The sequence below is a fragment of the Doryrhamphus excisus genome, linkage group LG11 (assembly GCF_037039965.1).
Source record: "Doryrhamphus excisus strain RoL-2023G ecotype Guam linkage group LG11, RoL_Dexc_Guam_v1.1, whole genome shotgun sequence".
Classification (NCBI taxonomy): Eukaryota; Metazoa; Chordata; class Actinopteri; order Syngnathiformes; family Syngnathidae; genus Doryrhamphus; species Doryrhamphus excisus.
Window position 1 is genome coordinate 15,178,508 of NC_136367.1, and position 27,861 is coordinate 15,206,368.

Genomic DNA, 27,861 nt, shown 5'->3' on the forward strand with positions numbered 1-27,861 from the left:
CTCCAAGTTTGCATCCAACATGGCAGCCCACTTAGCCTGACTCTCCTGCCATACTGATCCATTTAACTTGACCTGGGAAGGCACAATAAATACTACTAAAATAGCTCACAAACAGAAGTCATTCTAGGATTAAAAAAAACAAAAAACAAAATCATACCTGCAATGTTGGACAATTAGACTGCAGAGCCCAGAACCGCCACGCCCTGCTTTTGTCTTCAACTAATCTAAAACGACAAGCCCCGGCTTTTATGAACAGAACTCCATTCTGTTCAGCGCCTCCTGGAGCAGTGGCTTCTACGATGACCGTCTGAGGAACACCTTGGTTCCTCAGCCCAGAGAAAGTGTGCGTAAGAGTCCCAGAAAGATGTGGAGAGGTGCAGGACTGTCCTAGATCCAATGAGAGGGATTGGCTGTCTGCCCTGAGAGAAGAGCTGATCATGCGCCCACACGGGACTCTGGAAAAGGACCCATTTAGAACTAGGGTCACTGGAAGGATTGTTTCCTGTGGGTGAAAATATATACATATTGGGAACATGCTCCATTTTGTTGTATGTTAATATTTATTAATAGAATATTATCATAGTTACAGTATAGAAAACATGTTTATGACTTTCTAAATATGTTTCTTAACCATTATATGAGTCATGTAGACATGAAAGTGTTACCCCGGTCGTCACCTTTACATTCCTATTGTTCTTTGTTTACACCACATGGCTAATGTGGGACATAAGAGACGACCAAGGCTGCCTAGTATGCTAGCGAGCTAACTATTCTAAACTTAAGAAAGGGTTTAAAACAATGTGGGAAGAAAAATAATAAAATAAAGAGCCAAAAAATGACCACTTCCACACAGAATAGGAGGAGAACTTTTTTTCCCACTCAAATAACATGAAAGTGTTACCCCGGTCGTCACCTTTACATTCCTATTGTTCTTTGTTTACACCACATGGCTAATGTGGGACATAAGAGACGACCAAGGCTGCCTAGTATGCTAGCGAGCTAACTATTCTAAACTTAAGAAAGGGTTTAAAACGATGTGAGAAGAAAAATAATAAAATAAAGAGCCAAAAAATGACCACTTCCACACAGAATAGGAGGAGAACTTTTTTTCCCACTCAAATAACATGAAAGTGTTACCCCGGTCGTCACCTTTACATTCCTATTGTTCTTTGTTTACACCACATGGCTAATGTGGGACATAAGAGACGACCAAGGCTGCCTAGTATGCTAGCGAGCTAACTATTCTAAACTTAAGAAAGGGTTTAAAACGATGTGAGAAGAAAAATAATAAAATAAAGAGCCAAAAAATGACCACTTCCACACAGAATAGGAGGAGAACTTTTTTTCCCACTCAAATAACATGAAAGTGTTACCCCGGTCGTCACCTTTACATTCCTATTGTTCTTTGTTTACACCGCATGGCTAATGTGGGACATAAGAGACGACCAAGGCTGCCTAGTATGCTAGTGAGCTAACTATTTAGCCTCCAATGTATTTATTCTAAACTTAAAAAAGTGTTTCAAACAATGTGAGAAGAAAAATAATAAAATAAAGAGCAAAAAAATTTACCACTTCCACACAAAATAGGAGGAGAACTTCTTGCCACTCTGTCATGTCGGACATGCCATGGCTGAGTACATGAAGTTTGATGGAAATGTGATAAAATGTCTAATTTTGTGTCATTACTGATGTCTCATGCCCAGAAAATGACATATAAGTTGAATTTCAGCATTTTTGGACTAATAATGCACCAAAGTTAACCACGAAACAGCAATCATTGATTTATTATTTCTTGAAAAAACGCAATATAACATTGTGAGTAATAATTTCCTCTCTGATAATCCGCCTACACCACACGTGTCAAAGACCAAAATGATTTTTCCCCCTCAAATAACATAGTGACAACCAACCCCACAATGTGTGCCAACCATCCCTGTGATGGGGTTGATTTTCTCTGATGAGTGTCTCTGATACCTAATTACCTCTTTGTCACAGTGAGTTGGAACATGAGAAGGATACGCATTGATGATGACCAAATGAAACTTGAGTAAAAATGTGTGACAACCAATGCTTGTCTAACCCTATATTTCAATGAGCTAAATGAATATCTCTAACATGGAGGTCTACTTACCTGTAAGACAGGACAGTAGTTGGTCAGGTTTACATTGTAAGAAAACCGATTCCCCTCCGCTTCTGACACTTGCGTCTTGCCCAGATGTCCACTGAAGTGACAGTTCCCAAGCTCAATTCCAACCGTTGCAACAGGCAGCTGTTCAGATGAGACACTGACGACCAGTGCTCCATTAGAAGGAACCCCGAGCGCTTGTATTGCCTCTATACAGTGTCGGACAGATGCGTTCAAACTCAGGCTTGGTTGAAACGTAAGAGACAATGCAGTGCTGACTTTGTGTTTATCTTCGGCAAGGAGATCAGCACTGAGATTTGTGCAGCAACCAGAATGGTTGATGGAGATGTTCACTGATGTTTGTGAAGGTAGGAGACTCTATTGAACAAAAATAACAGAAAGTTAGCATGACATGACAGTTCTATACTGTTTGCTTTGTAAAATGACTATGAGTTAAAGGGGACCTGTTATGCTAATTTTCACACCGTTGTACACGTAAAGTTTTCTGAATTCTTCTGCAGCGTTCCTATGGATTTCTTGCTTCAGAGCCCAACGGTCGGTTTAATTTACTCCAACCACAGCCCGCCTCCAGGCACGCCCACTCCGCTGTGATTGGTCTCACTCCCAAGCCACTTCCGGATATGTAGGTCTGCTTTTCAGAACCATCCCAAACTTCCTTCGTGGCTCAATTCCAAATACACGAACCTCATAATCTGAGGTTAACCTCATTATTTGGCATCTTTTACCACATTCTAACTACATTAAAAAGTCATATACATATACTATACTTATACATTTATAAGTGGAAAAAGCATCATAGGTCCCCTTTAAAGCAAGGTCTAGGAAAACATGACCATTCATGACAAAACCATGCAGCAGAGTTGGAGAGATGAAGAAAAATACATTTTGACTGTTGGCCTGAGTCATTCGCACAAACAAAAGGAAAGCAATGAGTCATCTCCGTGATGAAGATGTCCCTGCAGCTTCCCTGGAGTTGGGAAACAAGATGAGACATGTATCTTGTTTCCTGTCTGACCTTCAGATAGACACATCGCTGATGAATAAAAACATTCCAGTTGCTCTTCCTGTGTTGATTCAGCAGAAGGAGTGCGGAACACTTGTCGCTTTCCAACTCAAATTGGGCTTGATCAGTTGTGGACGGTGTGTTCATGTATTCAAGTGGCGTCGGTACACCAGAAGCCACATTCTGGTCAAATGTAATCCTTAAGGAAGGGGAGGACCCAAAGGCCGTGGTGATGTCTAATTCAGCAGAGCGGTTGTTGACAGACAGCAGAGCACTGCCAGAGAAGAAGGTGTCATGAAGTTGACCAGAACCTTGAATGTCCACCTTGTTCGGGAGGATGGAAAGGATAGAGGCCCACTGATGCTGGAGGGTCCAGCCCACTTCAGCTTTCCTGTCCTTTCTTAGAACAGAGAAGACAGAGTGTAGGGAGTCCTGGTGGTTTTCAAATCCAAGAGCGGCTTTCAGTCCGTCTTTTCCAGCTTGTCCGTGTACAGTTAGAGATGTCTTCTGCTCGATACCTTCGTTGAATCTCCTAATCTGCTCCCACACTAATCTTCCCTTCCCTTTGCAACGCACAGACACTAGCAGACTGGAGTTGACAGAGTCCCATGATGTTCTAACATCTGCCCAGATGTGACACCAGCTTTCCAATCGAACACGACCAGTCATCTCCTTCTTATATGCAGCATTTTGACCTCCATACTTAAGTTGTGCGTGCCAGCCATACAGTCCAACCTTCTCCACCCTCAGTCCCAAATTCAACGCCATGATCCACTGACCGACCACCAACCTGACGCCCAGGGCCCTCCTTTGAGGACCAGGCCGGAGGACCAGTCTGACATCAGAAACGGTGGGCACCCCAAAGTAATTCCACAACAGCAAAGAAGAATGTGTGAGGTTAGCTCTGAGCTCCTTCTGACCATTCGGGCTCAAACAGCCTTTAGCATCAACGCTGAGGTTCAAGTGTGCAAGTGACAGACCGTAGCAGTGCCTGTTATGGTGTCTATGAGAGCGAAATGCTCGTACCTCCACAGGGTGGCCTGCCACATCTCCGTAGCACTGTGCAGAGAAACGCTCTGCAGCGGTGCTCCCTGTGCAGTTCATCTGTGAAAACACACCCCCTGCTGTCAGACGTTTGTTTTTGCAGGAGTAACAAATGATACTTTAAGACAGGGGTCTCAAACTCAATTTACTTGGGGGGCCACTGGAGCTCGGGTCTGGGTGAGACTGGGCCGCATCAGGTTTTATTAAAAACAAAAAAATTTAAAAAAACTTCACTTTTGTTCCAATTTTCTACAAGAAAAGCTCTGATAAAACATTCCACTGTTCTCAAATATCTTATTTTATTTTTCTACACAAAATAAGATGAAAAATAAATAAACAAATCAAGAATAAAGAAAATCAATCAATCAGTAATAAATAAATAAATATTATAATAATAAAACGGCAAATAATAAAAACTTAAGAAACCACATATAATTGGTGGGTAGACAAATTATTTTTTTCAGATTAAAATTAACAAAGCATTATTAGAGCCCTGTAGACATGACAAAACACGACTATAGTCACATTTATACTCTTTTTATTTACAACATATTGCGCAACTGCAGGGTCTTGAGACACATGCTAACTCGCAAACTAGAGAGCTAGCGACCTAAACGGTAGCCTTCAAGTCATTTCCTTTAAACTTAAATAGCCAAAAACTTACCACTTCCACACGGATAGGAAGGATAACTATTAACAGTTATTTAACCTTTAACATGAACATTATTCAAAAGTAATAATTTTTTCTTGGTACATGATACCATACAGCATCCATATCAAACTTGCGCGGGCCGCAAAAACTTTCATATCAAGGCTGGGGGCCTCAAACTAGTGTCCTGCGGGCCACATTTGGCCGCTGCTTTAAGACATGAAGCCGTGAAAGAAATTCTTTATGGTCAATTTTCTGTGTTTTTTTAAAATATATACAGGGCACAAAGTGAGGCAGAAAACAGAAGAGGCGTTTAAAACATACCTGAAGTGTGGAAGGTAAGATCCCCTGCAGCGGCTTTATCTGTTGCCATAGTGAAACTATAAATACACTTGTGTTGTTGTTTGCTCCAACAACTAACAGTGTGTCAATCATTTTCTCGTCTTCCATATGAAAGACCAGGCCTGTGTTCAAGCTGGTGCTATCTGCCTAATAGAAGAAAAAAAAAACAGACGAGCACATTCATATGAGATACAGAAATGCCTCCATAAAAACAACAACAATGGCTTCTGCTACCTGGTAATGCGCGTTAGCTTGCACGGAGCTTGATATGCCTCTTTTCTGCAGCGCTTTCACTTTGTGCTGCAGTGTTGACATGATTTCCCAATGTGGGGAAAGCAGGTTTGTCTTGAAGCCATTAAATTCAGCTTTTAAATGTTCAAGTCCAGCTTGTATTTCCGCAAGAGCTGACATTTCATTTTCACTCTGGTCCCACTTGACTCGACCATTGCAACTTGTAGACAGACCTGATGGAACACAACAAGAACCAGTGTTATTCATTCATTCATTCATTTTCTACCGCTTATCCTCACCTGGGTCGCCAGGGTGCTGGAGCCTATCCCAGCTGTCTTCAGGCGAGAGGCGGGGTCCAGCCAATTACAGGGCACATATAGACAAACAACCATTCCCACCCACATTCATACCTATGGACAATTTGGAGTCGCCAATTAACCTAGCATGTTTTTGGAATGGGGGAGGAAACCGGAATACCCGGAATACCCGGGGAGAACATGCAAACTCCACACAGAGATGGCCGGGGTGGAATCAAACTTTTTTTTTTGGGCTTTTTTTTTCCGATAGTCGATATTGTCCTGATACCGATATCAGCCGATACCCTGGGACAAGCAAAGATCTACAAGCTGGCAAGAACGTCAAGACCTTCAAATTTGTGCTTCACTGAATGGCTAAGAGCTAGCGTCCCAGAGGCTAACATGAGGAGCTAGCCAACTTCAGTACAGTCAGAGCGGCCAGGGACGCATCCTGCCTATGTAAACGTTAAAATATCCATCTGTACAGCATTTTTGAATATCATTTTATCTGATAGTGATGTCTACCATCATTTTGATGTTAATATTGGGACGATAATTATTGTTCTGTGATGCAATATACTATAGTAATAGCATGTTTGAGGTGGCTAGGTTCGTTTGGTTTCCTTTTATGTTCCTTTTATTCCGCTTTAGAATAAATTGTTTCAACCTTTTAGAATAAAAACCCGAGTACCACTGTAATTGGTTGTGTATTGGTGCCCAGCGATTAGCCGCCTCTTGCCGCACATCAGCCGAGATAGGCTACAGCTCACTTATATACTTGCGAGCCTAACGAGGACATAATGAAAACGGATGGATGGGTGGATATGGGTGATTACCTGTGGCATTGAGTAGTTGGGAGGAATGAGATAGCTGGATGTAGACCTCTCCCATACCTTTTGTTTCCAACTGGCGACTGACATTCACACAAAAATTCTCCACCCCTGACAGAACACACATCCAGCTATGGGAGACGTGTATGTTTTTTCCTAATCTGCCCAGACCTTCGTCCGTGTCTTCTTGATGCCTCAGATCCATGCTATACAAAACATCCTTGACTTTCACTCTGAGTTGTCCTGCAATAACAAAAAGCCCGTTTGAAAGGTCCAATTCTGGCCAATTTATTTTTTAGAATAATTTTTACCTTCAGTAAGGGTGTCAGACACTCCCAATACGGCGTCTAATCCCAGGATGGAGGGCAGAATAACGAGGTTGGTCATTGAATGCCTCAGGTCTCCTGATAGAGCAAGCTCTAGTCCACTGCTGTTTTTAAGAGATCCCTTCATTTGGATCAAAAGAGCTTTGAGTCCATGTGTACAGGAACCATGTAGCGACACACTAGAAAAGCAGATATGGAAAATGTCCATGTATCCTCATGGTTCCTGACACAAATACAGTAATAATACATCGAACGACGGTACAGACCTGTGTGGGGACATGTTGGCAGCCATTCTTACATGCAAGTTATTGAGCCCATTCAGCAAACTCTGAGATAAGTTCAGCCTAAGTGCCACGGCTAGATCTTCCCACAGGTAAGAATGAGACATCTTGGCATCCAGCATCAGTTTGTCTTTTCCATCAGCCTTCATCTGAATGAAGCTACTTCCTCTACCAGCCAGGGTCGACATGTCAGTAGCCGCTTTGGCCTTTGCATGGAAACAAAAACAAATTAAGTCAACTGTACATTCACTGGTGGCAATATTAACTCAGGGAACAAAATATCGTGAAGCCCACCTCAAGAGTTTTGGGAATCTTCGATTTGAAAGGATGCTTGAGATATGAATGGAGGAAAAATCGGTCTGAAGTTCTGTTGAACTGCAATGAAATCTGAAAGGAAAATCACCTTGCAGAAAAGTGTTGGGAACAATCACAAAATCAAGATTAACAACCAAAATATTGTCTCACTTGACACTCCTGTCGTTCAATTTTCAGTCTCCCTCGGGCTAGGTAATCAAAGTCCATGTTGTTTTGGGGGCTCCAATATAGTACATGTCCCTCCACTAAGGCAAAGGAGGGGATTGGCAGCTGTAATAGCAAAAAGAAAAAAGCGCTCATGTAGGGCATCATGTTGACGGCTGAATGCAAATCATCATTTCTACCATTTAAGCACAAAACATTGCATTTATACTTTATAATTGTCAGGATATGTTAGAGCGAGGGGTTCCAAAGTGCGACCTGGGGGCCATATGTGGCTCGTGGTTGTTTTTGGTTGTATTGGCCCATGGTACATTCGTAATATATCATTTGACAAGAAAACTAAGCAGCAGGAAAAAAAGAAAATTAGAATTTTAATAATTTTATACGAATACTGTGAAAATTTGAAGGGAAAAAGTTGGACTTTGACATAATATTATGAAGACAAATAACGTAATTTTAGTAGCGTAATACAAATATTATATAAAAAATTGTTATGAGAAACAAAATAAACCAAATAAAGTTGTATTTTTTGCTAAATTAGGCTACAAAAAGACTTATAATGTTATGAGAATAAAGTGAAAACATTATGGGAATAAAATACCAATATTCCGAAAAGAAAATGTAAAAGAAAAAAATTAATTGTTGTGAAAAAAAAAAACCCAGCAGAAATTGAAAGAACAGTAATCTTATGACAATAAAGTAAAACTATTAGAGAGAAAAAAGTCAATTGTGAAAAATAACTAACTTGTAATATTAGGAGAAAAAATAAATTAATTTTAGTAGCATATTGTTGAAATATGCAGGCAAAAATATGTTAATTTAGTCATCATGACAATGTAAGAAAGTAGAAAGTTTGAAAAATTAAATGAAAAAACACGAGAATAGTTATAATACAGTATCAAGACAGAGAAAGTATTCAAACTCCTAATATTATGAGGAAAATAATATAATTATAGTTGTATAGAGTTATAATATTCAAAAAGAGAAACTAAAACTCAATAAAGTTAGCATAAATAAAAATGAGGTTAGGCATAGTTAGAATATTATGGCTATAAAGTCAAAATAGTATGGGAATAAAGTTCTAATATAATATTATGAGAAGAAACTGTACAATTTTTTTTAAAGTTGAAATGTGGGAAAAATTAAGCAAATTATGCAGTTTTTTCTTAAAATATAATTTCTTAACATACAGACATGTGTTGATCTACGAAATCAAATCAAAGACTTTGCAAACTTTCATTAGTGGCTGATTTACCTGGAGCTGATGGGTGACGTTGCCTCGGACTTTTATCCCTCGCTGACTTGCATGTAAAGTATTGAATACAGTTTGTACAAAGAAATTGAGCTTCTCTTTGCTGCCCACTCTTAAACTTCCGTGAATGTCTTTCAAGGTCTAGAAGACAAAAGCATGCAATACATGTGTGATTATACAATAGTGCAAATAGTCTGACGTGACTTCCTGATTTGTTGAAACGCTTGACATTATCTTAAAGGTTTCAGATCATCAAACACATTGAAATATTAGTCACTGACAATTCAACTGAACACAAAACCACTGCTGAACAAAAGGAACATTCAGGCTCTTGGGTTCTTCAGCAGGACAATGATCTAAAACACACCAGCAAGTCCACATTGCAAGTTATCACAAAGGCTTGATTGCAGTTGTTGCCGGTAAAGTTTGACTAATATTGACATTTGTTTGATGATCTGAAACATATAAGTGTGCCAAACATGCTAAAAATAGGAAATTCCTCCACAGCCTCATTGCAAGTTATCACAAAGGCTTGATTGCAGTTGTTGCCGGTAAAGGTTGACTAATATTGATTATTTGTTTTAATGATCTGAAACATATAAACCTGGCAAACATGCTAAAAATTCCTCCACAGCGCTGGAAGAGACTCATTGCAAGTTATCACAAACGCTTGATTGCAGTTGTTGCCAGTAAAGGTTGACTAATATTTACATTTGTTTGATGATCTGAAACACAAGTGTGGCAAACATGCTAAAAATAGGAAATTCCTCCATAGCGCTGGAAGACACTCATTGCAAGTTATCACAAACGCTTGATTGCAGTTGTTGCCGGTAAAGGTTGACTAATATTTATATTTGTTTTAATGACCTGAAACATATAAGTGTGGCAAACATGCTAAAAATGGGAAATTCCTCCACAGCGCTAGAAGACACTTATTGCAAGTTATCACAAACGCTTGATTGCAGTTGTTGCCGGTAAAGGTTGACTAATATTTACATTTGTTTGATGATCTGAAACATATAAGTGTGGCAAACATGCTAAAAATAGGAAATTCCTCCACAGCACTGGAAGAGACTCATTGCAAGTTATCACAAACGCTTGGAAAAATAAGAAATCAGGAATATCCATATATGTATGTACGGTAAATATATATGTATAGCTTGCTAATGGTCTTACCTGATTGCTGGAAGTGGTGACACACATCTCAGAGTCAGATGGCAAAGTTTCCGTGTTGAAAGGGTGGATGAGCGCAGAGCAAACCTAAATATTCCAATACAAAATACACTCACTGAATACAGTAATGAACAACTCCTTTATCAACGTAATGATTTAAATCCACTTACAAATGGGCTCGGTGGTTTGTAGCCAATGGTGAGCGTATGAATGAGCTCTTTATTGCGATGAAAACCAGCCCTCGACTCCAGGATGTAAAGGCCTTTCAGGAGGTCAACGGTGAAAGTCTCCCTCAGGAGAAGCCTCTGAGGAAAAGTCTGGAAAGGCTGTCTGTGCAAGATTGCAATGCTCAGCCAATCAATTACATTATACGTATTTTCTTTACATTTAGGTCTTAATAGAACAACAGGTTACAAAATCACACAAGTGCACACACCTAAAATGGAGCAGTGCTGTTCTTTGATACGTCTGCTTGTCCTTCTTCAGTTCCTCCAACGTTCCTTCAAACTCAAACTCAGCAGGGGGGCGTTTGGGCTCCAAGAAGATCACCTTTATAATCACTTGCTTCTTATTCAAAATCTTAAACAGGAAAGTTGACAATTCAGGTTTGTTTATAAGATTAGCGCTCATATTTCCACAGAGCTTGTTGGTTTTGCCAAGCACCTTGTCAACCGTGTTCAGAGCAGCAGCGAGGCTGACGTTGTGTTTGCCATAGCTGGAGGACATCTGTAGGGTAAGGCTGGGTTTTATCATCTCCAGGAAGATATCTCCGCTCATGGGAGGGGTCCACAATGAGCTGACAGAACAGGACACTTTTATATTTCGCTTTCCCATGATTCCTAGTCCTCCTGCCTGTGGAATGGTGGAAATATGGTGGAATATATGATATTGTACATCAGCAAAAATCTTATCAAGAAACAGATGCAGTTGATGTTTAGAAAGTACAAGGAAGATGAGTACTGAGGTGCTGTGTACATTGTAGCACTTACTACTTAATTCTCATCTACTGAAGTATTACATTGTCTGTACCGGTTTCTGTCTGTAGTGAACAATGGCAATTGAAGACAGACCTGAATCTGGACCTAAATCTAGTTGAACACGGGTCTCCTAGCTGTGAGGCCTTCATGCTAACCACTCTAACGCCCTGCAGCCGACATGCAACATTCATTCATTCATTCATTCATTTTCTACTGCTTTTTCCTCACGAGGGTCGCATGGGGGGCTGGAGCCTATCCCAGCTGTCTTCGGGCGAGAGGCGGGGTACACCCTGGACTGGTGGCCAGCCAATCACAGGGCACATATAGACAAACAACCATTCACACTCACATTCATACCTATGGACAATTTGGAGTCGCCAATTAACCTAGCATGTTTTGGAACGTGGAATGTTGGAGGAGACCGAAGTACCCGGAGAAAACTCGGGGAGAACATGCAAACTCCACACAGAGATGGCAGAGAGTGGAATTGAACGCGGGTCTTTTAGCTGTGAGGCCTTTGTGCTAACCACTCTAACACCGTGCAGCCGTGTAACATAACTCCCATAAAAAGTGGGGATCTACTATATCTGTGAGCTTATAGCATCTGATTAGCCCAACATAACTCCACTTTACTTGGAATAATGTGACAGCAGGAGTGTGGAGCTTGAGACGAGCCTCCTTCTCGTGTCCCTTATCCCCGTAGGAAGCCTCCAGGAGGAGGTTGCGGACGGTCAGCCATTTGCTGGCTGTCAGTTCAGAAACAAGCTGCAGGGTGTGGCGCTGGTGCTGACTCAGCTTGTGGTAAGTGGAGATGTACAACCATGGAGTGTCCATGGTAAACGTCCCTGAGGGAGTCAAAATGGCGGTCATGTATTTAGCAGTGGAGAGCTTGAGATGATAAAATGTCATAAATGAAAATCACCTTCCCATTTCTTCAGCGGGGTCTCATTCGGAGGACTTTTCCAGTGTAAACCGGCCACCAGCGGCATGAAGTTGTTGTAATTGATTTTGATGTGAGTGCTGCTCTCTGACCCGGGCTGTCTTAGGTAAGAATGCAATAGCTGGCTGCGGTAGATTATATCTTTCTCTGGAACCTGGAGATTGAACTGGAATCATACAAGGCAGAGTTAGTTTAATATTTCACGATGAAATTAGTGATGCGCATTACCTCCAGTGTGTAACTGGTGTGATTTTGTGTCGACTGGTTTTTGAATGACTGGCTCAGAAGGAGAGTGCGTTTGTTGTTTATCTCGTCCCAATGTTTGCCGTAGCTCAAGTCCACAGATGATCTAACATGGCTGGGGCTTTCCTCGTGTCTGAGGTGGACCTGACAAGAACACAAATGTTGGATACGTTAAAAATCTGGGAAAAAAGTGCAATATTACAATAAACAGAATCTGACATACAACATAGCATATGTTGTATAACTGTAGACTCAGGACTGCACTTACTTTATGGTTAATAGGAGGCGTATTGGAACAGTAGAACTCGTGATCAGCTCTCATGGTGTAGGTGAGGTTTGTGTGTCTTTCTCTCCTCACGCTTTGAGATGTGTGGCACTCTTGGCGCAGATGCCGGGCATCACCTGCACAATCGTGGGTCAACGAGATCTCGTGATGGCAATACACTGTACGATATATACTGAACCATCATATTCCGTTTGATTTGCAAACAAACACTGACCTCCCAGACCGTATTTGAGGCGAAGCGCGGAACTCCACAGTGATCCTTTTTGCTCCACTATACCGAGCATCCGGCTGCCGACCATGCCGGGAAACAGAAGCTCCGCCTCCAAAGAGTACTGCCTGCTGTGGACGTCCCTCCTGCGTTCCAACACCACTGCAGACACGCATTTATTATTATATTATCTACTATTATCCATCTACTGCCATAAGACTGCTGTGTCAACATGTTAGATGGATGGGTGGATGAATACTAGCTAGATAGATAGATACTAGATAGATCGATAGATGGATAGATAGATGGATGGATAGATGGATAGATGGATAGATGGATAGATGGATAGATGGATAGATGGATAGATGGATGGATGGATGGATAGATAGATAGATAGATAGATAGATAGATAGATAGATAGATAGATAGATAGATAGATAGATAGATAGATAGATAGATAGATAGATAGATAGATAGATAGATAGATAGATAGATAGATAGATAGATAGATAGATAGATAGATAGATAGATAGATAGATAGATAGATAGATAGATAGATAGATAGATAGATAGATAGATAGATAGACGTTAGCTAGCTAGCTAGCTAGCTAGCTAGCTAGCTAGCTAGATAACACAGCAGTGAAATTGCCAACAAAATGTTGTAGCCTGGCTCCCGTATAATAATAAATAATAATGTGGAGAATAAATAGGTGACATCAAATATGGCGGTTATGTACCTGAGAGTGATGCAGGTTCTCTCAAGACATTCTTCAATGTGGCAGAAAAACTCATCCTTCTGCCCAGTCCACGGGTAATATTAGCAGAGAGGATCATAGGATTTCCATTGGCGGCCATTTTGGCTTGAAAATGATAGTGTGTCCTCAGTTCTGACATGACCGTCTGCTTGTTCACCAGACCCTGCGTGGAGAAAATATATTTCACTGAACTGCTGTATTACTAATTGCACGTTAGTCACCAGTATAGTGGCATCCAAACCAGTATGTACCAATATGTTTGTTCCATTAAATCTCTGATTCCAGTACATGTATGTGTTTGTTAGACTTTTATTTTAAGCTTCTGTGTGTTGCCATGTCGGTGTATTCTGCCCAGGGCCTTCAGAATCAGGAGTGATGGCATGTGTCACTTAAAGTATATACTCAGATTTAATATATGCCTGTGGGGTAACTGCTTTCCGTGATCCAGTGCAGGTCCAAACTCATTAAGTATGACCTTAATAAAGGCAAAAATTTGCAGCTTTTTTTTTGGAACTCATTAGATGTACAGTCAAACTCCAAACCTCCACACTAGAACATCATCTGGAGTATTTCAGAGTCAATATTTATCTAAAAACTTCACACATCACGCTCACCACTTACTTGTAAGCACTGGTATAAAAGTCATACAAGTGCACTGGTAACTTTAAATGTTAAACATAATCAGCTATAAACCAATCAGAGGTCGGAATAATGTATGCCTGCTAGCTGGCCCTGAAATCTGAAATCTGATTGGTTAAAGTTACTAATATTATATAAGTGACATGGGCCCGCACTAATGATGGGCAGATTACACATGGCAACATATCATAGAAGCCGTAATCTAATTGGACAAAACAAAAATCAAACATATACCTACAGGTACTGGGAGCAGTACAGCCAAGAGGCATACTACAAAATTAAGATAATAGATTATTGGGAATAAATTCATTACATTTCATGGAAAAAATATGTAAATTGAAGTTGTAAATAAACAGTCATGATGTGCTATATATATCATTATATTGACGGTTGCTATGGTACCCATTATGTCATTGGATGGTCATATCACCTTTAGGTGCATTATTAAAAAAGAACCTAAACTGTATTATGGAAAGCAGGAAGTGAACAAATGTAACAGTTACTGATTGTAAAAGTACCAGATGGAGGGGTAGGATTTAATAAGCTTTGCTTCTTCCTACTCCTTTTCGACATGTGGAACTGTGAACTGATTATGTGATGCATTCAATTGTAATCTGATGCATGTTCAAATGAAATAAAACCATTACCATAAACATCAGAAAAGGCTTGGTCTAGCTAACATTGTGACCTGGAATGTACCTAACTTTACAAAAGAATACAATCCCAAACACAGAATATTATAAAACTTACCATTATATAATAATGAACGCCATCAGTTATCAGCTCGAGTTTTGCGGTCTTTAAATTCATCTCTTGTTCAAATTGCCCTGAGAAAGCAAAACATCAGCATCACCACATGAGCAGCCAACCATATCTCATCAAAGGAACTTCCGCTAACCTTGCATGAGGATGCTTTTCAGTGGATGAGATACCCTGAGTAAAACTGTGCGAGGACTGAAGGCAAGATCAAGCGACATGTCCCTGGGAAAGGATGACTTTGGAGTAGCCAGGAGAAGATGGATGGATGCGTCTCTGGGTAGCCATGTTCCCTGAACCCAAAGAGATAAGGAGCTTTGACGGACTTTAAAAACTAGACTTATGGTCTTGGAGATCTCATACAAGTGCTTCTAAGCAGAGAAAGAATATCAATTCAGGATTCCCAGTACCGTTGGAAACATTGTGTAGGCAGCCTCAAGCAAGTAGTAATGGAGACCTCTGTCCAGCTTCAGCAGGCGGAGGGAGAGGTGGATGGGACCACTGGGAGGGAGCGAGATGCCCCCGGTAGTTAAGGGGTAGGACGCATTGGAGCATAGTTGCCAGCCAACCATCTTCGACCCTGTGAAGACAAATAAATATGGCAACTCTTGCATTGGAGGCAGGAGACAATTTTATATTCTTAGGTTCAGGGTCACATGGATTTCTAAAGCTATTCCAGATAACCAGCACTGGTCTACAAGCAAAATGCTTCCGGAAAAAAAGTAGTGACGTTTTTCTTGGTTGAAGTTACTAAAAAGTTCATGAGAAATGTAGATATAGTTGCCACATAAATGCAAAATGAGAAATCAGACAGTGACTGTTGCATCCGAGATTCTTGGAAACTACGAGTAAGATCATTATAAGCAGCTGGTGGCAAAACTCCTGAAGTTGCTGCGATATGTATCCAAATTGTCCATAGGTATGAATGTGAGTGTGAATGGTTGTTTGTCTATATGTGCCCTGGGATTGGCTGGCCACCAGTCCAGGGTGGACCCCATCCCTCGCCCCAAGACAGCTGGGAAAGGCTCCAGCACCCCCACGACCCTCATGAGGATAAGCGGTAGAAAATGAATTAATTAAATATTATTTTTAAGCAAAGATGCCTAATTCTATTCTATCTATAAATGGATGCAATTTTGATGTAAAACAACTTCATTAAATATCATGAGTACATTAGCTACTGTAACCAGCACAGTTATCAATGCACAGTAGTAGTAGTAGTAATGGTTTATGCTGTTTAAGCAACATAAATAAAGTAAAAATGTAGTTTTGGTCCAAAAACACATGACTCGCTTGAGAACTAGTTCTAGAGCACGTGAGCGGAAGAATACGCATCAAACGCAGCAACAAGAATGGAGTTTATGCCTCGTGCTGGGCAGAAGTATACAGTGCGTGCCTGTGTAGCCACACTGAGGAAGAATAACATTGCTCTTGAGTTAACGTTTAGACTTCATTATATTACTCCCAAGCCGCAGTGCGACAAAGAAAAGGAAAGCCATCACCATGGAAGTCAAAATAAACATCACCAACATTAAGTAATACAGTATTACAGGTCAGATGCACGGCGGACGTGTGGTTAGCGCGCAGACCTCACAGCTAGGAGACCTGGGTTCGATTCCACCCTCGGCCATCTCTGTGTGGAGTTTGCATGTTCTCCCCGTGCATGCGTGGGTTTTCTCCGGGTACTCCGGTTTCCTCCCACATTCCAAAAACATGCTAGGTTAATTGGCGACTCCAAATTGTCCATACGTAGGTATGAATGTGAGTGTGAATGGTTGTTTGTCTATATGTGCCCTGTGATTGGCTGGCGTGTGTACCCTCTCGCCCGAAGACAGCTGGGATAGGCTCCAGCACCCCCGTGACCCTCGTGAGAATTTAGGATATTAATGTTTACATCATTATTTACCGCTCAGACATTTCTACGTATAGTACATGTAAAAAGCAAAACAGGGCTGCAAATGGCTTACAGGTTTTTGGAGTGCAAGATGTCTGCTGGATGCGACTCTTTGGTCCTTGTATCTCTTCTGTGTGGTCACCACTGAGTTGGAATACTCGGGAGCTGATTTAAAAATCAAACGCAATTGCAGTCAACAAAGGTATTCCTAATTATTTACACTTTTTAATGAGTACACTCACCTCAGAGAAATGATGTCCATGGCGTCCTCCGGAGTGTTAAGTGTGACCCTGAGATCTTGCCCCTCCTGCAGATGGATACTGCCATCCAGGCTTGTGGAGCTCTGTAGCTCAGACATCCATTCCACTGCAGCGTGACCGAGAGCGCCATCAACGCCCATCCTCGCTGATAGGCCTACATAGGCACTACGAGCACAGACGCATTGGGTTGGAATCAAAGTTGTAAATAGCACTAAGTTGCATGATACACATTTACTCGGGTTTAATGTAGCCGGCGAGGGAGAAGTGAGAAATATCCCTGTAGTTCACATTTCCCTTCAGTCGCAGTGAAAAAAAGCAGGTCATGTTGATGCCTATTTTGATGGGTAAACCAGACAAAGATGGCAGCAGCAGCTCCTCAGTCAAGAGCACAGACCTCTGGTTCAACTGAACCTCATGACCCTGGAACACAATGAAAAAGTAAGTAAGTGAAGCTTTGACTGAGACAAAGGAACACGGTACACCACCAAGACACCTTGAGCAGTTTGACAGCCAATCCTGCTGCGCTTAGCGACATCTGCTTGATTTGAGTGTAGAGATCGTCACATGTAAACACACTGAGCTCGTTGCCAAACACTTTCACACCGACCCAGCACTTCAGGCCTTCCTCCGCCATATTTTTCCTTGCGAATAACTAGAAGACATAAAACAAACACAACATTCATCTCCATTTATGCACAATGATGAGCCAATTCAAGAAAAAATACAAGCAGTTGATGTTTGCTAAGAGTCAAGGTACGAGGTACATTATTAAAAAAAAAAAACAACAACCTTAAACTGAAATATGGAAAGCAGGAAGTGAACAAATGTAACGGTTACTGATTGTAAAAGTACCAGATGGAGGGGTAGGATTTAATAAGCTTTGCTTCTTCCTACTCCTTTTGGACATGTGGAACTGGGAACTGATTATGGGATGCACTCAATTGTAATCTGATGCATGTTCAAATGAAATTAAACCATTAGCATTAGCATTAGCATTACCATTGCCATTTATGGAAGACTGAAATATATGGTACTATATGCTGGCACTGACTCCTTTGTAGTTCATTCATTCATTTTCGACCGCTTATCCTCACGAGGGTCGCAAGGGTGCTGGAGCCTATCCCAGCTGTCTTTGGGCAAGAGGCCGGGTCCACCCTGGACTGGTGGCCAGCCAATCACAGGGCATATATAGACAAACAACCATTCACACTCACATTCATACCTATGGACAATTTGGAGTGGCTAATTAACCTAGCATGTTTTTGGAATGTGGGAGGAAACCAGAGTCCCCAGAAAACATGCAAACTCCGAGAGAGGAATTGAACTCAAGTCTCCTAGCTGCGATTCCTGCGTGCTAACCACTTGATCATTGTGCAGCCGTGCTGCTGTCATTTTTTAAAAATGCTGGCTTTTCCTCTCTATGGAAGGGTGGCAGTGACAAGCACCTTGCATCTCACTCAGCCTCACCTTGGGTTTCTGCCCTGTATTTGATCAGGAAATGTGCAAATTCAGTTTCATAAGAAACTGTTAAAAACAATTGGAATCATACAGAAAATACATTTATAATATTATTCAATGGACAAATGCCTCATCTGCTTAGCCTTCTTAACCCTTCTTGTGAGTCTTTTCAAACTAATACTTCAGAGCTCTTATGATAAGACAACGGCACTGTGACTGTCTCCCACCCTTTGCTGTGACCTCACCAACGCCCTGGCCTGGTTCAGATAACTGTTGGAGCTGGATAAACACAACTCTTTCACTCCTCTGTTGCTTTCATTTCTTCTCCTTCTGCTCCTCCTCTCTTTCTCGTCTTTCGGCACCACGTGTTTTTGTTGGTCAGCAGTGGGATCTCCATTATGGTTGGGACTCAGCTGACTGAAAATGCTCTTCACAAGTGGTTCGGCATTTTCAATTCGAAGGTCCACCTACGTAGAATACAAATAGAGTTATAGGTATCGGAAAACAAGTGTAGTCCTTTTCTAAGAAGAGAAAAGGTGAAATGACACTCACCTCCAGAAGGTTACTGGCTCTGCCATGAAAATAGACCGTCAGGTTGGTGGTGACAGATCTCGGAAGGAAGGATTTTGGAGAAAAAATGACAGATGTCTCCACATTTGTGAGTCCCATGCCTGAAAGATTCAAAACCCAGAAGTACCTTGATCATACATACATGTCCTGAAATGGAGAACCCACGCTAAAAGCTACTTTCAAGGTTTTTACATAAGTAGCTGCTTATTCCATAAGTGTATTCAAATAGCAACATTGCTTGTCAAAATTGTTTCTGGAAGACTTCAAAGTATGCATGAAAAAGACACAAATCTCTAAATCAATTGCAAGCAATTTGGCAGATTTCAAAGGTTGAAGGACTGAAGCTGCACCATTCTTGGTAATGACTTGATAAATTGGTTTGGGCATGATTGATGCCAGTGTTTCCAGATGGCTTCACAGAGGGCATCCAAGGGCATACACGGTTTGGAAGTGATGCCCATTGTTGTAAACTTCCCAAAATATTCTCAATTGGTTTTAGATATGGGGAATATACTGGGTGGTTATTCCTCATTACCACACTGATGAGTGCCTTCAGTCATGAGGGATGCCATTTGACGCCCCTGCACAACCTGTAGCTCCATTGTTCCATTGAAGAAAAAAAGCATCCCTGATCTTGATGGCGCCTCCTCCACTGGCCATCTCTGTGTGGAGTTTGCATGTTCTCCCCGTGGATGCGTGGGTTTTCTCCGGGTACTCCGGTTTCCTCCCACATTCCAAAAACATGCTAGGTTAATTGGCCACTCCAAATTGTCCATAGGTATGAATGTGAGTGTGAATGGTTGTTTGTCTATATGTGTCCTGTGATTGGCTGACCACCAGACTCCGTCTCTCGCTCCAAGACAGCTGGGATAGGCTCCAGCATGCCCGTGACCCTCGTGGGGATAAGCGGTACAGAAAATTGATATATGAATAGTCTATTGATACCTATAACTGAGGTGTTGCATTTTTGGTCCAATATAACAACATTTGAATTACAAAATGGAACTTAATCCACATTTAATCCAAAAGTGGAAAATTCTAATCCAGTCGTTCCCAAGGTGTTCTCATGCTTGAATAACCGTAGATTTAGTGCCTTTGGGAAATGAGTTCAATACTGCATATAAGCAAGTCATGGCATCAGTCTTACCGCTTGTAAAAGTGTAGTCTGAATAGGAAGAGTATTTCAAAAACTCTGCTTCAAAGTCTCTGCTGATTATGTCGTCAGGGAGTGAGTCAATCAGGGTCTGCTTCATGGGGTCTTCGCTCCTTAAGATGTTGGTCAAATGACTCCACACAAATGAGCCCACTATCAGAAAAACAAAATCAATGCAAAATAAACTTTGAATGCATAATGCCGAATAAAGAAATCCCAAAGGGATTTTGAGATTAATTTTAGTCATCAACCTTGGCTGGAGGTTTCGTTTCTCAGCGTCACCTTCACCCCCTCCAACACGTTGGGGTCCGGGCAGCGCATGAGTTGCTGGTATGCAGCGATTCTGACCTCCGCATCCTCCGGGGGAGAGCGGTACAGCTGTAAAAGCACAGACTTCTGAAAGAAGGAAACTGCTGTCAGTCATTAATGTCAGACCCCCCGCTAACCATCTCACCTCTTCAGCCCAACTTGTCATGAAGTAGGGATTTAACATACATATATTTTGCTTTAAATTCACTTTTAATTCTCATATTGTTCCTCAATGTTCTCATTTTGACTCACATTAGCCGAGCAGTCAAAACGTCTGAAGGCTTTAATGGCGGCCAGTCTCAGCTCCAACGGTGCTGACGGGCTGAGTACACAGCGATTTAACAAAGGGATGAAACGTGGAGCAGCCACGCCCATGTTCCCCACAGATTTCATGACATAAACAAGCTGTTAGATGAAACACAAGATTAGTTTTCAATTTCTGGTCATAACATTTACTTTGAATTTGATATACCTTTTCAGTTTGGGTGGCACCTTGAGCAGCACAACCTTCCTTCAGGGCCACTTCAAGTGTCCGTATGAAGGTCTGTATCTCAGGAAGGTCACTGCAGGGAGTCGTGGATTGTTGGCATAGTTGATAGACAAGAGAGGATCCAGCCAGCAGAGCCTTGGACCGCACCTCTTGGATGTCTACTAAAGTCTTCACAGATTGCAAAATCAGAGTTTATTCATGTTTTAATGATACAGTCATTTGATTAGATATATAGTTGATTTTATGATATAGTCATTTAACTATAAATTCTGATGTATATTTGAAGGAGGTCATTACTCAATAATGGTCTGACTTCTTATATAGAACACTAAAGTCATCACACAGCAACTTAACACTCCAAATGTTCATTAATTTTCTACCGCTTTTCCTCACGGGGGTGCTGGAGCCTATCCCAGCTGTCTTTGGTCGAGAGGCGGGGTACACCCTGGACTGGTCGCCAGCCAATCACAGGGCACATATAGACAAACAACCATTCACACTCACATTCATACCTATGGACAATTTGGAGTCGCAAATTAACCTAGCATGTTTATGGAATGTGGAAACCAGAGTACCCGGAGAAAACCCATGCATGCACGGGGAGAACATGCAAACTCCACACAGAGATGGCCGAGGGTGGAATTGAACTCTGGTCTCCTAGCTGTGAGGTCTGCGCGCTAACCACTTGGCCGCCGTGCCGCCCCACTCCAAATGTGTATCTAATAAATATACAAAAATGTGTTTTAAGAGTTGTCTTTTAAATGTTTACATATATTACTACATGTTTGTATATTTCTCTGGTATACGTTTTGAGTGTGTAGTCTATGTGCCATGACAGTTAGTCAGACTTGTGTGGTTATACTGCATCCTGCAATTTTCCACTGGGTTGACAAGCTTGTTGTGAGTGCAATGATAGCTTGTGATTGGCTCCTGCCAAAGAAGGATCTCCCATTTCCTCACTGACTCACAACAACACAGTATTTAAGCAATTAGTAGTAGTTCTGAAGTACTACTAGTGGCTTATATACCAGAATTTAAGTTAATCAATGTGCCTGGGATAGATCCTTTAATTCTCCATAAATAAATAATATTTTGTATAACTGTATTGTTATTTTTAACCCTTTAACCCATAACAACATATACAATAAATACTGTAAATAATGTACATAAATACTGTAGTGATGATTTTGGAGATGGCACAGATCTCAACCCAATCAAACATATTTGGGATGAACTTAAACGGAGATTGACATCCAAACTCCATGAATTCTGACCTAATAAAATACGGAATACATATTGAATAAAATATTGACTACAAATCTCACTCCAACAGGTGTAATCGCCAAGTGTTTTCATCTCCAAAGTGCAAACTAGGAGCCTTAATTTGTGATTCAGGTCATGCAAAAGTTCCTACATTGATGGAGTGTATGATCCGTGGCGATGGATTCGGGATGAGGGCGATGGTGGAAAGGAAAGACTGAGCCTGCCCGTCTTCCAGTTCTTTTTCCTTCATGAGGTCAGTCAGTAGAATGATGCAGTTTTCTGATCCACAAGCAGGTAATGCGTCCAACAAGGGTTGCCTGTCCCAAAAGTAAAACATGCGTAAAAAAATTGCATTCAAATAACAGAAAATATGAATTGCAGTAAGGGCGGCACGGTGGTCTAGTGGTTAGCGCGCAGACCCCACAGCTAGGAGACCAGGGCTCAATTCCCACCCTCGGCCATCTCTGTGTGGAGTTTGCATGTTCTCCCCGTGCATGCGTGGGTTTTCTCCGGGTACTCCGGTTTCCTCCCACATTCCAAAAACATGTTAGGTTAATTGGCCACTCCAAATTATGAATGTGAGTGTGAATGGTTGTTTGTCTATATGTGCCTGTGAATTTTCAAGAAAAAGCACTGAGCAACCTAAAGTTCTGACTGGCGGAAATCTCGTACCCGATCATTCAATTACTTCCAAACATACCAACCTCATGATACATAAGCCTGAAAAATCAGAAATGTAGGATAGGGCCCCTTTACGCATTCATGTGACACATTGGTCTCTAAGTCCAGGAGGTATTAAAGTATGATGAAGGCTAACCGCACTGACCAGTCATTGCGGCACTTGAAAGACGCTTCCATCCAAAGTGTCTTGAGCTGTGACAGGGTGAGCTCTCTAAGCTGGAAAGCCAAGTGAAGGAACTTTTGTGACACCTAAAAGTATTAAAAAAAATACATATACCAATAAACACCTGTAGGTTTAATTTAAATATCATGTTTATATCTGCACTTTTGGGGGGGGGGGATTTTGCCCATGGAACACATGGAGCACACATTTTTCACTTTTCTGTGCATTATAAAACTCTATTATGAAAAGCAGGAAGTGAACAAATGTAACAGTTAGTGATTGTAAAAGTACCAGATGGAGGGGTAGGATTTAATAAGCTTTGCTTCTTCCTACTCCTTTTGGACATGTGTAACTGGGAACTGATTATGTGATGCATTCAATTGTAATCTGATGCATGTTCAAATGAAATTAAACCATTACCATTACCATTACTTTTGGCGTGCATTATTAAAAAAAAACACACTAAAAAACCTTAAACTGTATTATGGAAAGCAGGAAGTGAACAAAATGTAACAGTTACTGATTTGTAAAAGTACCAGATGGAGGGGTAGGATTTAATAAGCTTTGCTTCTTCCTACTCCTTTTGGACATGTGGAACTGGGAACTGATTATGTGATGCATTCAATTGTAATCTGATGCATGTTCAAATGAAATTAAACCATTACCATTACCATAAAGAAAGAAACTATTTCATGTAAAGATGGTGGGCAAAATTCCCCCCAAAAGTGCAGTTTTCCTTTAAACATTTTGCTTTTTCATGCCTACCTCTTTAGGGTGTGATATGAGGCTACACAACATCCTGATAGTTTGACTAGCATGGGCAAGTGTAGATAACACCTTTCCAGGTCTTGCAGCTCCTTCGTCCTCAAACTGCAGGCCGGTTTGTGTTCCAATACTTAAAAGATCTGCAAGGGGGGGTAATATAGTCCATGATTCCGCCATCAATTCACCATATGCAAGAAGTGACCTGTTCCCATTGTAACCCCCTGACCTGCTCCTGAAACTGTGCCTGGCTGGGCTCTGAGCAGCAGCAGAGCTGACTCGGTTTGCGTCTTCACCCGGCCTGCAGTCTTAGACCATGTTGCTATGGATACCGTTTCGGTACAGTTCACCTCTTCCATGACTACAGAACCAAAGGCCTGCACACAGCGTAGCTCTGATTGCACTGACTGATGAAAGAACAAATACATGTTAGACTTCATCATGATTGAGACATTTGATGCTGATAATGATGGAATATGAGCAGTTTTTGTCATTTGGTGATTTGCTGCACTTTGTAGTACTAAAGTACCACAAAAAAAAACAACTTATCTCACCGTGTCTTCAGATAAAGCTACAGAATGGGTCCAGAATTGTGCCAGCCTAGATTTCTGACACTCTTTTAGATCCCGAGTTTTCAGCAGCAGTCGTCCTCGCCTCTCATACATGCTGGTGCATGTCCCATGCACATCAGTCTGAGGAAGGAACATTTAACCACATTTTGACACTCCTTTATGTACACCAACACCTCCACCTCTTGAGGTATAATAATGTCGCCTTTACTTCTTTCTTTATTTCGGTTTCCATGTTTTCTTACATGACCGGTCAAACTGCAAATAATGGAACAGGTTTGAAATCATTGTTGCCAGCTAATGATAGCAATTTGGCTAAGTTTAGCTACTAACATTAGCTATCATTGAATTTATAGCCTATTGTAACAGGAGAATGACTACAAATTGTTTTCTATGAGACAGCTTTTGTGTGTGTGGATGTACGACGATGAACGTATTCGGGCCAAACTGAAGTGTCGGACAAGGTTTATGCAATTTAATTTGTAATTTGGAAAAATATTGACATTTTTTGGTCAGTCGGTTCTTTAAAACTACTGTTGGTAACATATGCTAGCTGATGATGGTGTTCTTATATTTTTTTATTTAAAAAACTGTAATCAATCCCTGTAATTAAACGCAAATTTCCCTTGCTTGATCACGGTTCACCTTTTTCGGATTCGCTTTTTCACACAACTTTTTTTTTTATTACAGTGTATGAATGCTGTTAGAGGCCGAGCCTGGCCCTTTAAGAAGAATTGCATTGTGGGAAGTTGAGTGTCTCTTTCGTCTGTCTGCATCCTGATTTGCCCGTAGACCAGCTCTGCTATGTCTTGCTAGCTTGTTTGCTATATTTGCAATTTTCTCCCCAACGAAACCTATCATGTTGACAAAACAGTCTGTGCTCAAAAGGCAGAGCGGGATGCTAACCATTGCACAAAAGGTTGGTCTTCTGGATACGCTGAAAGAATGCTATATGGTACCATTATGGAATACTGTCAATTCATCTTCAGTTCGAGGTAGGACTACAACAATATGTTTTAACAAGGACACAGAAACACTACAGTTACTAAACGCTATGCTGCAGATTTCACTTATTGCAGTCTATTTTGGGAACCTATCCCCCAAGGGAACACTGTATAATGTCTTCAGTTCGAGGTAGGGCTGCAACAATATGTTTTAACAAGGACACAGAAACGCTACAGTTACTAAACGCTACGCTGCAGATTTCACTTATTGCAGTCTATTTTGGGAACCTATCCCCCAAGAGAACACTGTATAATGTCTTCAGTTCAAGATAGGACTGCAACAATATGTTTTAACAAGGACACAGAAACGCTACAGTTACTAAACGCTACGCTGCAGATTTCACTTATTGCAGTTCATTTTGGGAACCTATGCCCCCAAGGGAACACTGTATAATGTCTTCAGTTCGAGATAGGACTGCAACAATATGTTTTAACAAGGACACAGAAATGCTACAGTTACTAAACGCTACGCTGCAGATTTCACTTATTGCAGTCTATTTTGGGAACCTATGCCCCCAAGGGAACACTGTATAATGTCTTCAGTTCGATGTAGGACTGCAACAATATGTTTTAACAAGGACACAGAAACGCTACAGTTACTAAACGCTACGCTGCAGATTTCACTTATTGCAGTCTATTTTGGGAACCTATGCCCCCAAGGGAACACTGTATAATGTCAAAACATTGCAAAACATTTCGGTATGATTCCTCACCTCCATTTGTGACTGTTTGGAGGCAGTGCGGGAGGTCTGGAGCATGCTCAGAAATGCTCTTTTAATGTTGAGCGTCCACACCTGCTCCCCCTCCTGGATGCATAGGGCAACGACCTTTCCCCCCCAGAGGGAAAACTTGAGGCGAGTTCTCTCCAATGACTCCCTGGGAAAGAAAAACACCAGATGAGCTCCTCAAGACCCCAAAAACACAAGACAAGCAAGGCAAGTATTGCTTTCTTACATTCCAAAGTGGTCTAGCACAAAAAAGGACATTAAAAGCATTCATAAGGCACTATTCTTATATTTTTACCTCAAACTTTTCATTCGAGACACAGAGTGTTCCTTCTGAGGCGAAAGGCGCTTTATCTGTGGATTCCTTATCTGTTTAACAAAATCACATGTCCGCATTATAACGACACGGATACCGGTGCTCTCTTTTAAATCTTATGAAACCGAATGGAAGCTAACCTGCATTATGAAATGACACTTGGACACTACATCGACATCAACCACACAGTCCAACGCCAGTCCATTTCTGCCAGCATTAGAGCCATGCAGGGATGTGGTGATTGCTGTTCTATACCTGTAAGTATACCTCACCCCTGCCTGATAGGACACGTCAGAGGTAGAAAATGCTAGAATAAGCAGAAATAACAACACTGTTAATTAGATTTAAAAAGAAGATGATTCGTTTGGGGGGGAAAAAAGACGGCCATGCATTGTATTACAGCATTATCAGTGAAAATTTATTAAATCTGATATACACAAACCACAATAAACAGTCCTTACCTGCACAACTTGAATCACAGAAATCAGACTTTGGCTCTAAGCAATCAGCTACTACAAAGAAAGGCAAGATACATGATAAAACAGTGTAACTTTACTCAAAAAAAGACTGCCTTGCTTCAACATTCACATCCATGCATGCATACAAGAGTCTTATCTCATGAAGTAAAAAAAAAACACACACATAAAGCACATAAGAAGTAAACTCACCACATAAGAGACAAATAAATGTAATATATAAACTATAAAACCAGGACATAGCCATCTCAGACTCAAGTCACTGGAGATCCGTCCGCTCCTCAGCTTCCACATGAAAGTGAGATGAAAACGAAGCACTGTTCCCAACCACTGAATGACCACACTTGTATGGGGGGCTCCCACAGTGACCCCCACTGCTCACACAGCAACCAATCAGGAAATGCCTTCCAAGCTGGAGCTGCAAACATCCTCTCCACCAATCACCTTGCTCGACACTAGCAGTTAAAAATAGCTTCATTAAGGCAATTTAATATAAGCTGCAGATAGTCAGAAAAGGTTTATTGAGCTATAAAATAATAAACCTTGCACAGGTTGTACATATGATTTAATGTTGGGTTTCAAGTGATTAAAAAATTATTATTTTTTATTTTTTAATTAAAATAGGCTTCAATCTATTAGAAGTTGCTTAATATGGACTAAGCATAAGAGAATAGAGCCATTTAATGTCTCTGTTTAGTGTTTAATTACTCACTTGGAACATTTATATTTTTAATAATAACATTAACATATAAACCAATTAAATTATTGTTCACTTTTAACTTTAACTTAGCTTTTATCCTGCTCTCCTTCACCCCCATCCTTACCCAAGCTGCTTGCTTAGGCTTCCACGATGCACCCGCCACGGCCCACGCCCGAGATGCGACGTCAGGCAGTTTGTCGTTAGAGATGCATTC

At 41.2% G+C, this 27,861-nt stretch overlaps 1 protein-coding gene across 1 annotated transcript; it reads right to left on the reverse strand.

The window, feature by feature from the left end:
- Positions 1–269: 269 nt before the first annotated feature.
- LOC131138235 (uncharacterized) lies at positions 270–27,433 on the reverse strand. Its single transcript, XM_078794695.1, has 44 exons — positions 27,140–27,433; positions 26,933–26,983; positions 26,612–26,778; positions 26,454–26,524; positions 26,144–26,306; positions 24,412–24,549; positions 24,087–24,264; positions 23,861–24,000; positions 23,078–23,181; positions 22,403–22,568; positions 20,971–21,156; positions 20,751–20,903; positions 20,441–20,585; positions 20,184–20,342; positions 19,019–19,137; positions 18,712–18,933; positions 17,585–17,660; positions 17,244–17,466; positions 16,991–17,173; positions 16,822–16,913; positions 15,265–15,434; positions 14,997–15,147; positions 14,849–14,925; positions 13,442–13,622; positions 12,711–12,866; positions 12,479–12,612; positions 12,196–12,354; positions 11,950–12,133; positions 11,661–11,872; positions 10,714–10,902; positions 10,487–10,629; positions 10,221–10,380; positions 10,054–10,137; positions 8,881–9,018; positions 7,614–7,733; positions 7,443–7,535; positions 7,134–7,354; positions 6,853–7,046; positions 6,548–6,784; positions 5,419–5,648; positions 5,167–5,331; positions 4,176–4,253; positions 2,132–2,503; positions 270–455 (listed from the first exon to the last, which is right to left on the reverse strand). Exons 1-44 carry the CDS (start codon positions 27,192–27,194, stop codon positions 270–272), a joined length of 6,825 nt encoding a protein of 2,274 aa, XP_078650821.1. The 5' UTR covers positions 27,195–27,433.
- Between the last annotated feature and the right edge of the window lie 428 nt (positions 27,434–27,861).